This window comes from Phyllostomus discolor, chromosome 13 (genome assembly GCF_004126475.2).
Source record: "Phyllostomus discolor isolate MPI-MPIP mPhyDis1 chromosome 13, mPhyDis1.pri.v3, whole genome shotgun sequence".
Lineage (NCBI taxonomy): Eukaryota > Metazoa > Chordata > Mammalia > Chiroptera > Phyllostomidae > Phyllostomus > Phyllostomus discolor.
This window is the reverse complement of record NC_040915.2, coordinates 3,102,535-3,113,928: the sequence shown is the minus strand read 5'-3', so window position 1 is coordinate 3,113,928 and position 11,394 is coordinate 3,102,535. Positions and strand designations below refer to the sequence as shown.

At 40.4% G+C, this 11,394-nt stretch overlaps 1 protein-coding gene across 1 annotated transcript in view; it reads left to right on the top strand.

Annotated features, from left to right (window-relative positions):
- The first annotated feature begins 928 nt into the window (after positions 1 to 928).
- Positions 929 to 11,394, top strand: part of UIMC1 (ubiquitin interaction motif containing 1) — a 111,823-nt gene continuing 101,357 nt past the window's right edge. The window contains 2 exon segments of the mRNA XM_028527312.2: positions 929 to 1,305; positions 6,032 to 6,186. Of these exon segments, the coding sequence (XP_028383113.1) occupies positions 6,040 to 6,186 (147 nt within the window). The 5' untranslated portion in view covers positions 929 to 1,305; positions 6,032 to 6,039.

Below are 11,394 nucleotides of genomic sequence, written 5' to 3'. Positions count from 1 at the left end.
TTTTTAGAGAGAGGGGAAGGAAGAGAGAAAGAGAGGGAGAGAAACATCAATGTGTGAGAAAAACATTGATTGGTTGCCTCTTGCACACCCCCAGCTGAGGCACTGATCCACAACCCAGGCATGTGCCCTAGCTGGGAATCGAACCGACAACCCTTGAGTTTGCAGATGACACCCAACCCACTGAACCACACCAGTTGGGGATAGTTCATTTTCTGCAGACACATGTATATTCCATAATCAAGACATACTGTCATTCTGTGTATTTTTAAATTTGTGTGTTTCATTATTTGTTGTCATGACACTATTTCAATAACTCATGAGCTATCAAATGTTGCTACTTAAGTGACTGAGTTTTATTTGTTTTGATATTTTATTTTAGGAACATATCACATCATCTATGTCTTATCAGACATTTCTGTTGTTTTTACTTTTTGCAAGGCAGTAGGCTTGAACATGACCATGTCTTTTTGTGCAATCACCTGTATTTTTCTAGACATGAAATTGCTGGGTCATAAAATGCACATTTCAATTTTCACCAAAAAAAAAAAAAACCCACACAACACACCTAAAAAAAATAAATTTCACCAAAAGTGGCTGTTGTGGTTTTATTTATTTTTAGAGAGAGTAAGAGAGAGAGAGAGAGAGAGACACCAATTTGTTCCAATTATTCAAGCATTTATTGGTTACTTCTTGTAGGTGCCCTGACTGAGGATCCAGCCCGAATCTGCAACCTTTGCAGAATGGGGACGATGCTTTAAAGCTCGACGGCCAGGGCTTGTTCTGGTTTTATGCTTCACCTGACATTCTGAAGAGTTTCCCAGATTTTCCCCTTCCCCTGGAATGATCCGACTTTAACATTTATCGTTCCCAGAGTTTTCAAGTGGTCATATGAACACATAAATTCAGTGCCAGAGGAGGCTTGATATGGTAGAGAAAGCTTTGAAGGATCAGGTGCAGTGTTTTGGGGGCTCCGTGCTACTCTTTGGTTTCCACCAGTGCTAGCAGATAATAAAACCCAACAAACACCGCGAGAACACCGGCAACGGCCCAGAGTGCTGGAGACTTGACCCACCTCGGGCGGTGGCGCCCCTCGCCTCCTGCAGTTGGTACATCCTGGCGGTGTCTCCCTCCCCCCGCGGTGTGCGTTGGTTTCGCCCCCGTGACGCCTGCGCCTGCGCTTCTTCTCCTCCCGGTGGTGCCCAGCTTCAGGCGCCAGTCCTCCGGCCGCCCAGCTCCTGACGTGGTGCCAAATCTCGTGACCCCAGCACCGGGAGGAGGGGCTCGGCCAAACACCCGCGCTGGTCGGTGAGTACCTGCTGCCTCCGCACACCTCCAGTCCTCCTCTTCCCGCCTCTTTTTCACCCGACGGGCCGGCGTTGTTCGCCGGCAGGGCCCACCCCACGCTGAGGCGGGCCTCGGGAGCTCGGGGTGGGCCCTTCGGGGAGCCTGCGGGCTTCCGCCCCTGGGTGCCGGGTCCGCCCCCTTCGCCAAAGGTGCGGCGATCCTCCTCCCGGGGCCCCACTTCGCAGTGCTCCCGTGGTTGTCCTGTCCTCGGAGGGGCTCCGCTCCCCGCCCACCCGCCGCAGGCGCCCCGACTTGCGAGGTGCCCCAGGCGGAGGAAGCCTGGGCGGAGGTTCTGCCGGAGCCGGCCCGGGCCGCTCACTGCGCCTCCTCGCGCCCCTCCCTGCAGTGGCCGTCGTCTGAGCGGGAAGCAGGGGGAGGGGGGAAGGTTTTCCTCGGAAATCCTTAGGGGTGTTCACCGCTCTGCCCTCCAGCAGGACTGGCGCGTTTTGCCTGTGTGCACACGAGTGCTCGATTTGCACCAGCGGGTGCGGGACCGCTGGCTGTACTTCGCAGCTGACAAAGACACACCTGGAAGGGGTCGAGCCGGCTTAGGGTCGCTGTGGCGTTCTGAGTTGGCGGTAGCGCCCTGGGACCAGGGGAAGTTTTACTAACTCCACTTTCTCCTGTCAGGGAACGGGCAGTGCTTTGTGGTTGTCAGAGAATGACTTTCTCGGGTCAGGCGCGTCGGGCTTCAGTTCTCAGAACAGTCAGTCACCAGCCTGACCCCCTTTGAGTAACTTTCCCAACGTGTAAAATAGTATTACAAATGGCTTATAAAAGCAGTGTAAAATAATGATACCTATCACAGAGTTATGGGGAGGAATAACCTCTAGAATGCATTTAAGGTATCTAGAGTAGTCTCCCAAGGACTTAGTGAACAATTACAGTGGAGCCCTGGCTGGTGTGATTCAGTGGGTTGAGTGCCGACCTGTGAAGGAAAGGCTCCGGGGTTTGGTTCCCAGTCAGGGCACATGCCTGGGTTGCCGGCCGAGCCCTCAGTAGGGGGTGTGCGAGAGGCAACCACATATTGATGTTTCTCTCCCTCTCCTCCCACCCCTCTCTAAAAATAAATTTAAAAAATCTAAAAAAAGTCACAGTTTAATTGTTACTCAAAACATGTTTTGCTTTTCTTTTTACGCATTTGTTGTAAGCTGAGGTTGAGCATGAACAGGGGTGTGTGTGTCTGGGTGTAGGTAGGTGTAGGTGTGTATTTACTTTTCCTTTTTAAGTTTGAGAAACAGCCAGGCTGGTGTGGTCAGGCGATAAAAAGCCTGGTACCAAATTTTTTGCATAGCGACTTATATAGGGGTAAGAGTCAACCATTTATAAACTATTGTTAAGGTTCTGTATACCCCCAAGCTTTCAAAGCAGTTTTGACAGATTTAGCAGGTAGAGTGTTAAGATTCTAAATTATTTTGTCAGTGATTTTTCATCAAATAGATCAAGATGATGGATGTGCTGAAAGAAAAAGACAGATAACATTCCAAATTGGAGATTTTTAGTGACACTACCAAAATGCTATCTGTGAAATAAAAAGTCTCGTTATTGGGTCATCTTTCCTACTTGTGCATTTTTTCGGAGTCATCATTGTATTCCCTACTGTCACGGTTATGAAGAGGCTGTTGGTATCCAGACTCTGTTCCTCCTTTGCAAGCACTTAGTGGTAATTCATTCTGTGGTCTCAGTGCAAGTAATTGAAGATAAGCCATTATTTTAGTGAGTTCTTCATTTTGAAAGGCAAAAACTGAAAGAAATAGTCGTTGAATTATATGCTGGCTTGTTCAAATTGGCTGAGCAGTGACCTTTTTTACTCTTAGAATTTACTTTGTGAACAGTGTGGCTACATCTCAGGAAGCGCTGCAGTTTTGTAATCCATACCTGTGGGGTGCCTCTATATAGTGTTTCTTATTGATCCCTTATCTGCTATGATTCTTTGAAAACCCACTTTGAGCCCTGACTGGTGTGGCTCAGTGGACTGAGTGCCAGCCTGTAGAACGAAAGGTCGCTGGTTCAGTTTATAGTCAGGGCACTTGTCTGGGTTTCGGGTTTGGTCCCCTTATCAGGATGCATGCAAGAGGCAACCAGTCGGTTTCTCTCCTTCTCTTTTCCCTCCCTTGCCCTCTCTCTAAAAACAAACAAACAAACAAATGAGAAAACACACTCATAGAAACAGAGACCAAAGGGATGGTGACCAGAAGGGAGGGGGTGAGGTCACAGGTGAAAAGAGTAAGGGGAACATAGTCAACAATATTGTGGTGACAAGTTTGCATGGTGACAGATTATAAGTAGAATTAGGGGGCTGATCACATTGCAGGGTATGAAAATGTCACGTTACTATATTGTACACCTGAGACTAATATAACCAGTATAATGAATACCAACTGTATTTGAATAAAAAAATAAAAAAAATAGAAAAGATATTTATTTGTGTTTATGCTTCCGTTTTATGATGGGAAATGATTTTGTGAAGGACTTAAGAATGGAAGCATCTGGCTACATTATTGTCCTTCCTTAATGGTAGGATTGTATAGATTCCTTTTGATAAGATGTAACAATCATCTTAAACTGTTTGAGAAGTTTGTAACACAGTTAAGGTTGGTCTATTTAAATCAGTGACTAAGCTCTGGTTATAAAATAAAATCATCTGGGGAAATATTTTTTTTAAATTTAGGTAAAATTTACAAAACATAACACCTGACATTTTAATCATTTTAAAATGATTACAATTTTGTGGTTTTTAGTACATTCAGCATGTTGTGCAGCTATTACCACTTTCTAATTTCAGAACATTTCCATCACCCCAAAAAGAAATCTTGTAGCCATTAAGCACTCATTCCACATTTCCCTCTCTTCCATCCCCTAGTAATCTTAATCTTTTTTGTTTATAGATTAGATTTGCCTATTTTGGATATTTCATGTAAATGATTCATCCAAATGATTATACAGATTTGGGCTTTTGTAATTAGTTCATTCACGTAACATACAGGGTGCAGCAGAAGTAACACCGTTGAGTGTGGTTGGTAGGGTATGTGAATGTCTCACACGAGATGGGCAGCGATTTGAAAAATTCACCTAAATTGTCATATGGTGTGCTTGAGTGTGATGTTATGTTACAGAATTACATGCTTATGATTTTGTAATAAAAGATTTTTATGTAGTAAAAAAAGGGGCCTTATTTGTGCTGGACCCTGTATTTTTCAAAGTTCATACATGTTATAGTATGTATCACTATTTCATTTTTTTAAAGATTTTTTATTTATTTATTTTTAGAGAGGGAAGGGAGGGAGATAGAAAGAGAGAGAGAGAAACATCAATGTGCGGTTGCTGGGGGTTATGGCCTGCAACCCAGGCATGTACCCTGGCTGGGAATCGAACCTGGGACACTTTGGTTCCCAGCCCGCTCGCGCTCAATCCACTGAGCTATGCTAGCCAGGGCTATTTTCCTTTTTTTTGATAGCCATCATAGTGGACTTTGCATTTTCCTAATGACTGACAGTGTTGAGTATCTTTTCATATACTTACTGGCCATTTGTGTATCTTCTTTGGAGAGATGTATATTCAGATTCTTTGCCCATTTAAAAATTATTATTATTATTTTTTTATTTTAGAGAGAGGGGGAGGGAGGGAGAAAGGAAGGGAGAAAGAGAGGGAGAGAAACATCAGTGTGTGGTTGCCTCTTGAGAGCCCTGAACTGGGGACCTGGCCTGCAATCCAGGCATGTGTCCTGACTGAGAATTGAATTGATGACCTTTTGGTTTGCAGGCCGGCACTGAATCCACTGAGCCACGCAGCCAGGGCTGTTTATTGATTTTAGAGAGAGAAGAGTGGGGGAGAGAGAAAAAAAACATTGATTGTGAGAGAGAAATATTGACGGGTTGCCTGCTTTACACATCCAGACTGGAGAGTGAACCTACAGCCTAGGTATGTGCCCTGATTGGGGATCAAACCTGCAGCTTTTTGGTGTACAGCAACCAACTAATCTACCCAGCCAGGGCATTCTTTAATTTCTTTCAGTGGTATTTTGAAAATCTTCTGCTTCCTTTGTTAAATTTATTCCTAAGCTATTAGAAATTAAAATTTTAGATTTCATTTTAGAAATTAAAATTTTTGGCTTGGCTGGCGTAGCTCAGTGGATTGAGTGCGGGCTGGGAACCAAAGTGTCCCAGGTTCGATTCCCAGCCAGGGCACATGCCTAGGTTGTAGGCCATAACCCCCAGCAACTGCACATTGATGTTTCTCTCTCTCTCTCTCTCCCTCCCTTCTCTCTCTAAGAATAAATAAATAAAATATTAAAAAGAAAAATCTGGGGGGTTGTTTATTGTTAGTGGATAGCAGTATGAGTGATTTTTGTGTATTGACCCTATATCGTGTAATCTTGCTGGATTTGTTCATTAGTTACAATTTTTTGTGTGTATTCCTTTTCTTTAAATTACAAAATTATATCATCTCCAAATGATGATAGTTTTGATAGTTTACAGTCAGGAAAATCAATTATTTAACTCAATGTTTAAGGAACTAGGACAGATTATTGTTTTGTTACTATAGAAATTTCATTAGAGAAGTGGAAAAGTTCAGAAATCCAGTTTTACTTCTGTTAGGTGGATATCTTTTTCTTTTATATGTATAAATTACCAATAGCATCTAGAAAACGTATACTTTGAGTGAGTTATTTGTCCTTGTATTTCAGAAAGAAGGATGCCACGGAGAAAGAAAAAAGTTAGAGAAGCCTCTGAAGCTCAGAACCTGGAGAATAAAGAGGCAGAAACTGCCAGTTCGGTCACCGTGAAGAGGAAGCGTAAATTTGAGGATGCATTCATTGTGATATCTGATAGTGATGGAGAGGTCAGTATTTTGAAGAGTGGGACTCTAGGTCTCATACTAGGCCTTAGTATTCAAGACTGGTGTGTGTTGCAACTGAACCTTAATGCTACCTTGCCAGTTCATGCAATTTTTACTCAGCTTCATTTTGATTTGTAAATGGAATTGAGAATTATGTAAAAGAAAGTACTCATAATGTTTGGCTGAGAAGGGACCATGGTTCTTCAGATTTGTAATATTATTAACCGAAGATGATATTTTAAAACTACCTAAATAATCTACATCAAATGTAAATCTTAATTTTCATGTGTCTGGAGAATGAGAGAAAGGAGATGTAAATACTCTTTAACTCTTTAGATATACTCTGTCCAATGTGGTAGCAACTAGCCACCTGTAGCTATTTAAATTAAAGTTAAATAAAGGTAAAAATCAGTTCCTATGTTGCTAGTTACATTCCAAGTGATGAAAGCCACATGAGTCTAGTATCTGCTGTATGAAACAGCGGAACATTTTCCTCATTGTAGAAACCTTTTTTAGTGCCCATCTCCTCCTACTCCTCCCTTTGTCAACTATCTGAAGGTTTTGTATATTTATGGGTCTGTTGCTGCTTTGTTTATTCTTGTTTTTTGTTTTGTTTCTTTAGATTTCACATGAGTGTAATACAGTATTTGTCTCTCTGACTTACTTCACTTAGCATAATACCCTTTAGGTCCATCCATGTTGTCTCAAATGGAAAGATTTCATTATTTATTGCTGAATAATACTTTATGTATATATCACACCTTTTTCTTATTTTTTTAATCCTCACCTGAGAATATGTTTTTATTGATTTTAGAGAGAGAGGAATGGGGGTGGGGGAGAACATTGGTGGGAGAGAGAAACAACAACTGGTTGCCTCCTGTACACACCTCGACGGGGGATCGAACTGCGGCCTCTTGGTGTGTGGTATGACGCTCTAGCCAACTGAGCCACCTGGTCAGAGTGTATACCACTTCTTTATCCATTCATCTGTTGATTGTAGAAGGCTTTATTGAATCATGTTCTATTTAATGTCTCTTTTTTGTTTCCTATTTCCATTTGTTTATTGCAGATTTCCACCTTGTAGGTCACATCCAATAAGGCAGTAAATCAAATCATTTTTTTCCCTCCAACTTACCTTTTCCTTTATCTTCTACTTCATTGGATGGTACAATTACACATTTGTCTCTAGTTACAAAGCTCAGAATTATCTTTAACTTTTTCCTTTTTCTCATCTTTTATACCTAATCGTTCACCACATCCTTTAGTTTTTACCTCCTAAGTGACACACAGATCTGTCTACTTTCATTTCCAGTTCTTTAAAAAAAATTATTGGGGTGACATTAGTTAATAAGAACATATACGTTTCAAGTGTACAATATTATAATACATCATCTGTATATTGCGTTGTGTGTTCATCACCTAGCGTTTAGTCTCCTTCCGTCACCATATATTTGACCTTCTTTATCCTCTTTAACCACCGCCTTCCCCCATTCCTCTCTGGTAGCCACCATACTGTTGTCTGTGCCAAGAGCTGCTTTTTGTTTGTTTGTTTGGTTTGTTCATTCATTTGCTTGTTTTTGTTTTATGTCCCACAAATGAGTGAAACCCTGTGCTGCTTTTCTTTTTCTGACTTACACTGTTACTGGTATTAGGGTGTTTGGGTTTTGCAAGATAGAAATCAAGAGGAAACTGCAGAGAAATTTTCAGACAGATTTTCTTAAGCTTATGCTTGAGCACAATGGAGACAGTCCTTAGAGAAACAAGGTTTCAGGCTGCTCTCCAAATAGCCTAGGGGGAGGCTTATATTGGTGAGGGAGGGGAGGGCTCACACAAACTTTGAATGGAGAGTGGAAATTTTCCACATGAGGGTTGGAGAAGCAACCGCTTAGAAGGGAAATAAAATTCTGCAATAATTTTCATGCAGGGATTGAAGGGGTGGTGGGCTTTTTGGGTATTTCTTCTGGCCTCCTGGTGTCCTTGGGATCCGGGACCCAGGCCCTGGTGCTGTCCCTATACTCTCAAGGTCCATCTGTGTCATCTCAAATGGCAGTGCTTCATCTTTTTTTTTAATGGCTGAATAGTTACATACCATGTCTTTATCCACTTATCCATTGAAGGACACTTGGGTTGTTTCCATGTCTTGGCTACTGTGAATAATGCTGCAGTGAACATTGGGGTACACACATCTTTATGAATAAATGTTTTCAAATTTTGGGGGTACATACTCAGAAGAGGGATTGCTGGGTCATATGGTAGCTATATTCTCAATTTTCAAGGATCCTCCATACTGTCCATAGTGACTGTACCAGGTTACATTCCTGCCAGCAGTGTATGAGGATTTCTTTTTCTTCATATCCTCTCCAATACTTGTTATTTCTTGTCTTGTTGATAATAGGCATGACAAGTGGTACCACATTGTGGTTTTGATTTGTATTTTCCTTATAGCTAGTGAAGTTGAGCATCTTTTCATGTGTTCGTTGGCTGTTTGTTTTTTTGCAAAAAGTCTGTTCAGGTCCTTGGCCCTTATTTTAATTTTGTTTGTTTTTCTGTTGCATTGCGTAAGTTCTTTATATATTTTGGATGTTAGCCCCTTATTGGAAGTATTGTTTGCAAATATCTTCTCCCGTTTGGTTGGTTTTCTTTTTGATTTGTTGTTGGTTTCTTTTGCTGTGTAGAAGCCGTTTAGTTTAAAATAGTCCTATTCATTTATTTTTGCTTTTACTTTCCTTGCTTTTGGAGTCAAATTTATAAAATCCTCTCTGAGACCAAGGTTTATAAGTTTAGTACCTATGTTTTCTTCTAGGTGTTTAATTGTTTGAGGTCTTATATTTACTTTATTGATCATTTTGAGTTAGTTTTTTGTATAGGGTGTCAAATAGCAGTGTAGTTTCACCTTTTTGCATGTAGCTTTTCAATTTTTTCAGCACCATTTATTGAAGAGGCTTTCTTTTTTTTGAAGTATTTGTCTTTTTTAATTTTTTTTTTAAGATTTTATTTATTTATTTTTAGAGAGGGGAGGGAGGGAGGGAGGGAGGGGGAGAGAGAGAGAGAGAAACATCAATGTGTGGTTGCTGGGGGCTGTGGCCTGCAACCCAGGCATGTGCTCTGACTGGGAATCGTAATTTCTTAAGTATAATGAATACTTAGTCAAGGTATTACAATTTTTCTTATTTTTTTCTTCATTGTGTATATTTTGGGCTCCTTTTTAGAAAATTAGTTGCCCGTTTCATGTGGGTTTGTTTCTGGGCTCTCAATTCTGTTTCATTGGTCTGTGTATCTGTTTTTCTGCCAGTACCATATTGTTTTGGTTATTGTAGCTTTTTAGTATAATTAGAAGTCAGGAGTGTGATACTTTCCACTTTGTTCTTTTTTGTAAGGATTGTCTTGGCTATTTGGGGTCTTTTGTGGTTTCTTAAAAATTTTACAATTTTTTAATTCTATTTGTTTGAAAAGTGCCCCTGGGATTTTGATGGGGATTGCATCGAATCTGTATGTGGCCTTGGGTAGTATGCCATTTTAATTATGTTGATTCTTCCAATCTATGACCATGGAATGTCTTTTCATCTCTTGGTGTCTTCAGTTTCTCCTGATGTAGTTTTCAGTGTTATTGGTTTTTCACATCCTTTGTTAAGTTTATTCCTAGGTATTTGTTTATTCTTGTTGCTTCACTTCTTTTCTTAACTCTGTTATTTGAATTCTTGCAATAGACTCTGAATTTGGTTCTCTGCCTTCAGCTTTTTCTTTCAACATTTCACTTAGCTCACTCTGTCTTTTAAAGAATTCAGATTTTAGATCTTTGTACTTGATTGTTTAAAAATTTATGACCATAATACCTACAAGATCAATTTAGAATTTTAATCATATACTTTATCAGAACCTTCACAATCTAGTTTATATAATCTTATTTATATTCTTATTAGCAGTATTTTCCTCGTCTGTCCCCTTGCTAAGACTATTTCACTCTTTAAACTTTTCCCTATTTCATTAATGAAAAAAGTTGTATGTTTTTAATAATTAGCAAGATTGAGAATTCTTTCATACCTCTGTTGGGTATTTGTTTATTTTTTTTTTTGAATTTCCTCATCAGTTTTTAATTAGGATTTTTGTGAAAATAGTTTTTTTAAAGTGTAAAAGTATAAAAAAACAGCCCATCAATTCTACCACACACAGATATGTTGAAAAGTTATATACATGTTAGAAAAATCAAAACAGAATAAATACTGTTTGAAAACAAAACAGTATAGAAAGGTATGCAATGAAGAGGTATACTTCAGTCAGCATGCATTTCTTTTGTATTGTTTCAGGAAAAAAATTTTTTTTTTTTAAAGATTGTATTTATTTTTAGAGAGGGGGAAGGGAGGGATTGTATTTATTTTTAGAGAGAGGGGAAGGGAGGGAGAAAGAGAGGGAGAGAAACATCAATGTGTTGATGTGTGAGAGAGAGACATCAATTGGTTGCCTCTCATAGGCCTCCACCTCCCCCCCACCCCACCCACCCTGCCCTTCCAGGCCTTCCCCACCCCAGTCCAGGCATGTGCCCTGACTGGGGATTGAACTGGCGTCCTTTTGGTTCACAGGCTGGTGCTTAATCCACTGAGCCACACTAGCCAGGGTAGGGTTTTTTTGCTTTTTGTTATTAATATTTCAGTTATTTATTTTTAGAGAGAGGGTAAGGGAGGGAGAAAGAGGAGTAGAGAAACATTGATGTGAAACAAGAAACATTGATTGGTTGCCTTCTTAATACATGCCCCTACCAGGGATGGAACCCTCAACTTAGTCATGTGCCCTGACCAGGAATCAAACTGGCAATCTTTTGCTTTGTGGGATGACATCCAACCAACTGAGCCACACTGGTCAGGGTCAAAAAAAAAATATGTGTATACCATTATGCTACACATATAGTTTTGCTTTTTTCACTTAATATTTCTTGGAGCTCTTTCTATAACAGCACATATGTATCCATCTCATTAAAATTAAAAAAAATGGTCAACTATGTCATGCATATAGGAAAGTACATAAAATGTGACTAGTTTTTTTATTGTTTATGTTATTACAGTTGTCCCAATTTTCTCCCTTTGCCCCCCCTCCCCCCAGATCCTCTTTCCCACAGTCAGGCCTCATACCATTGTTCATGTCCATGGATGATGCGTTTACGTTTTTGTCTAACACCTTCACCTTCTTTCACCAGTCCCAACCTCCCTCTTCCCTTCT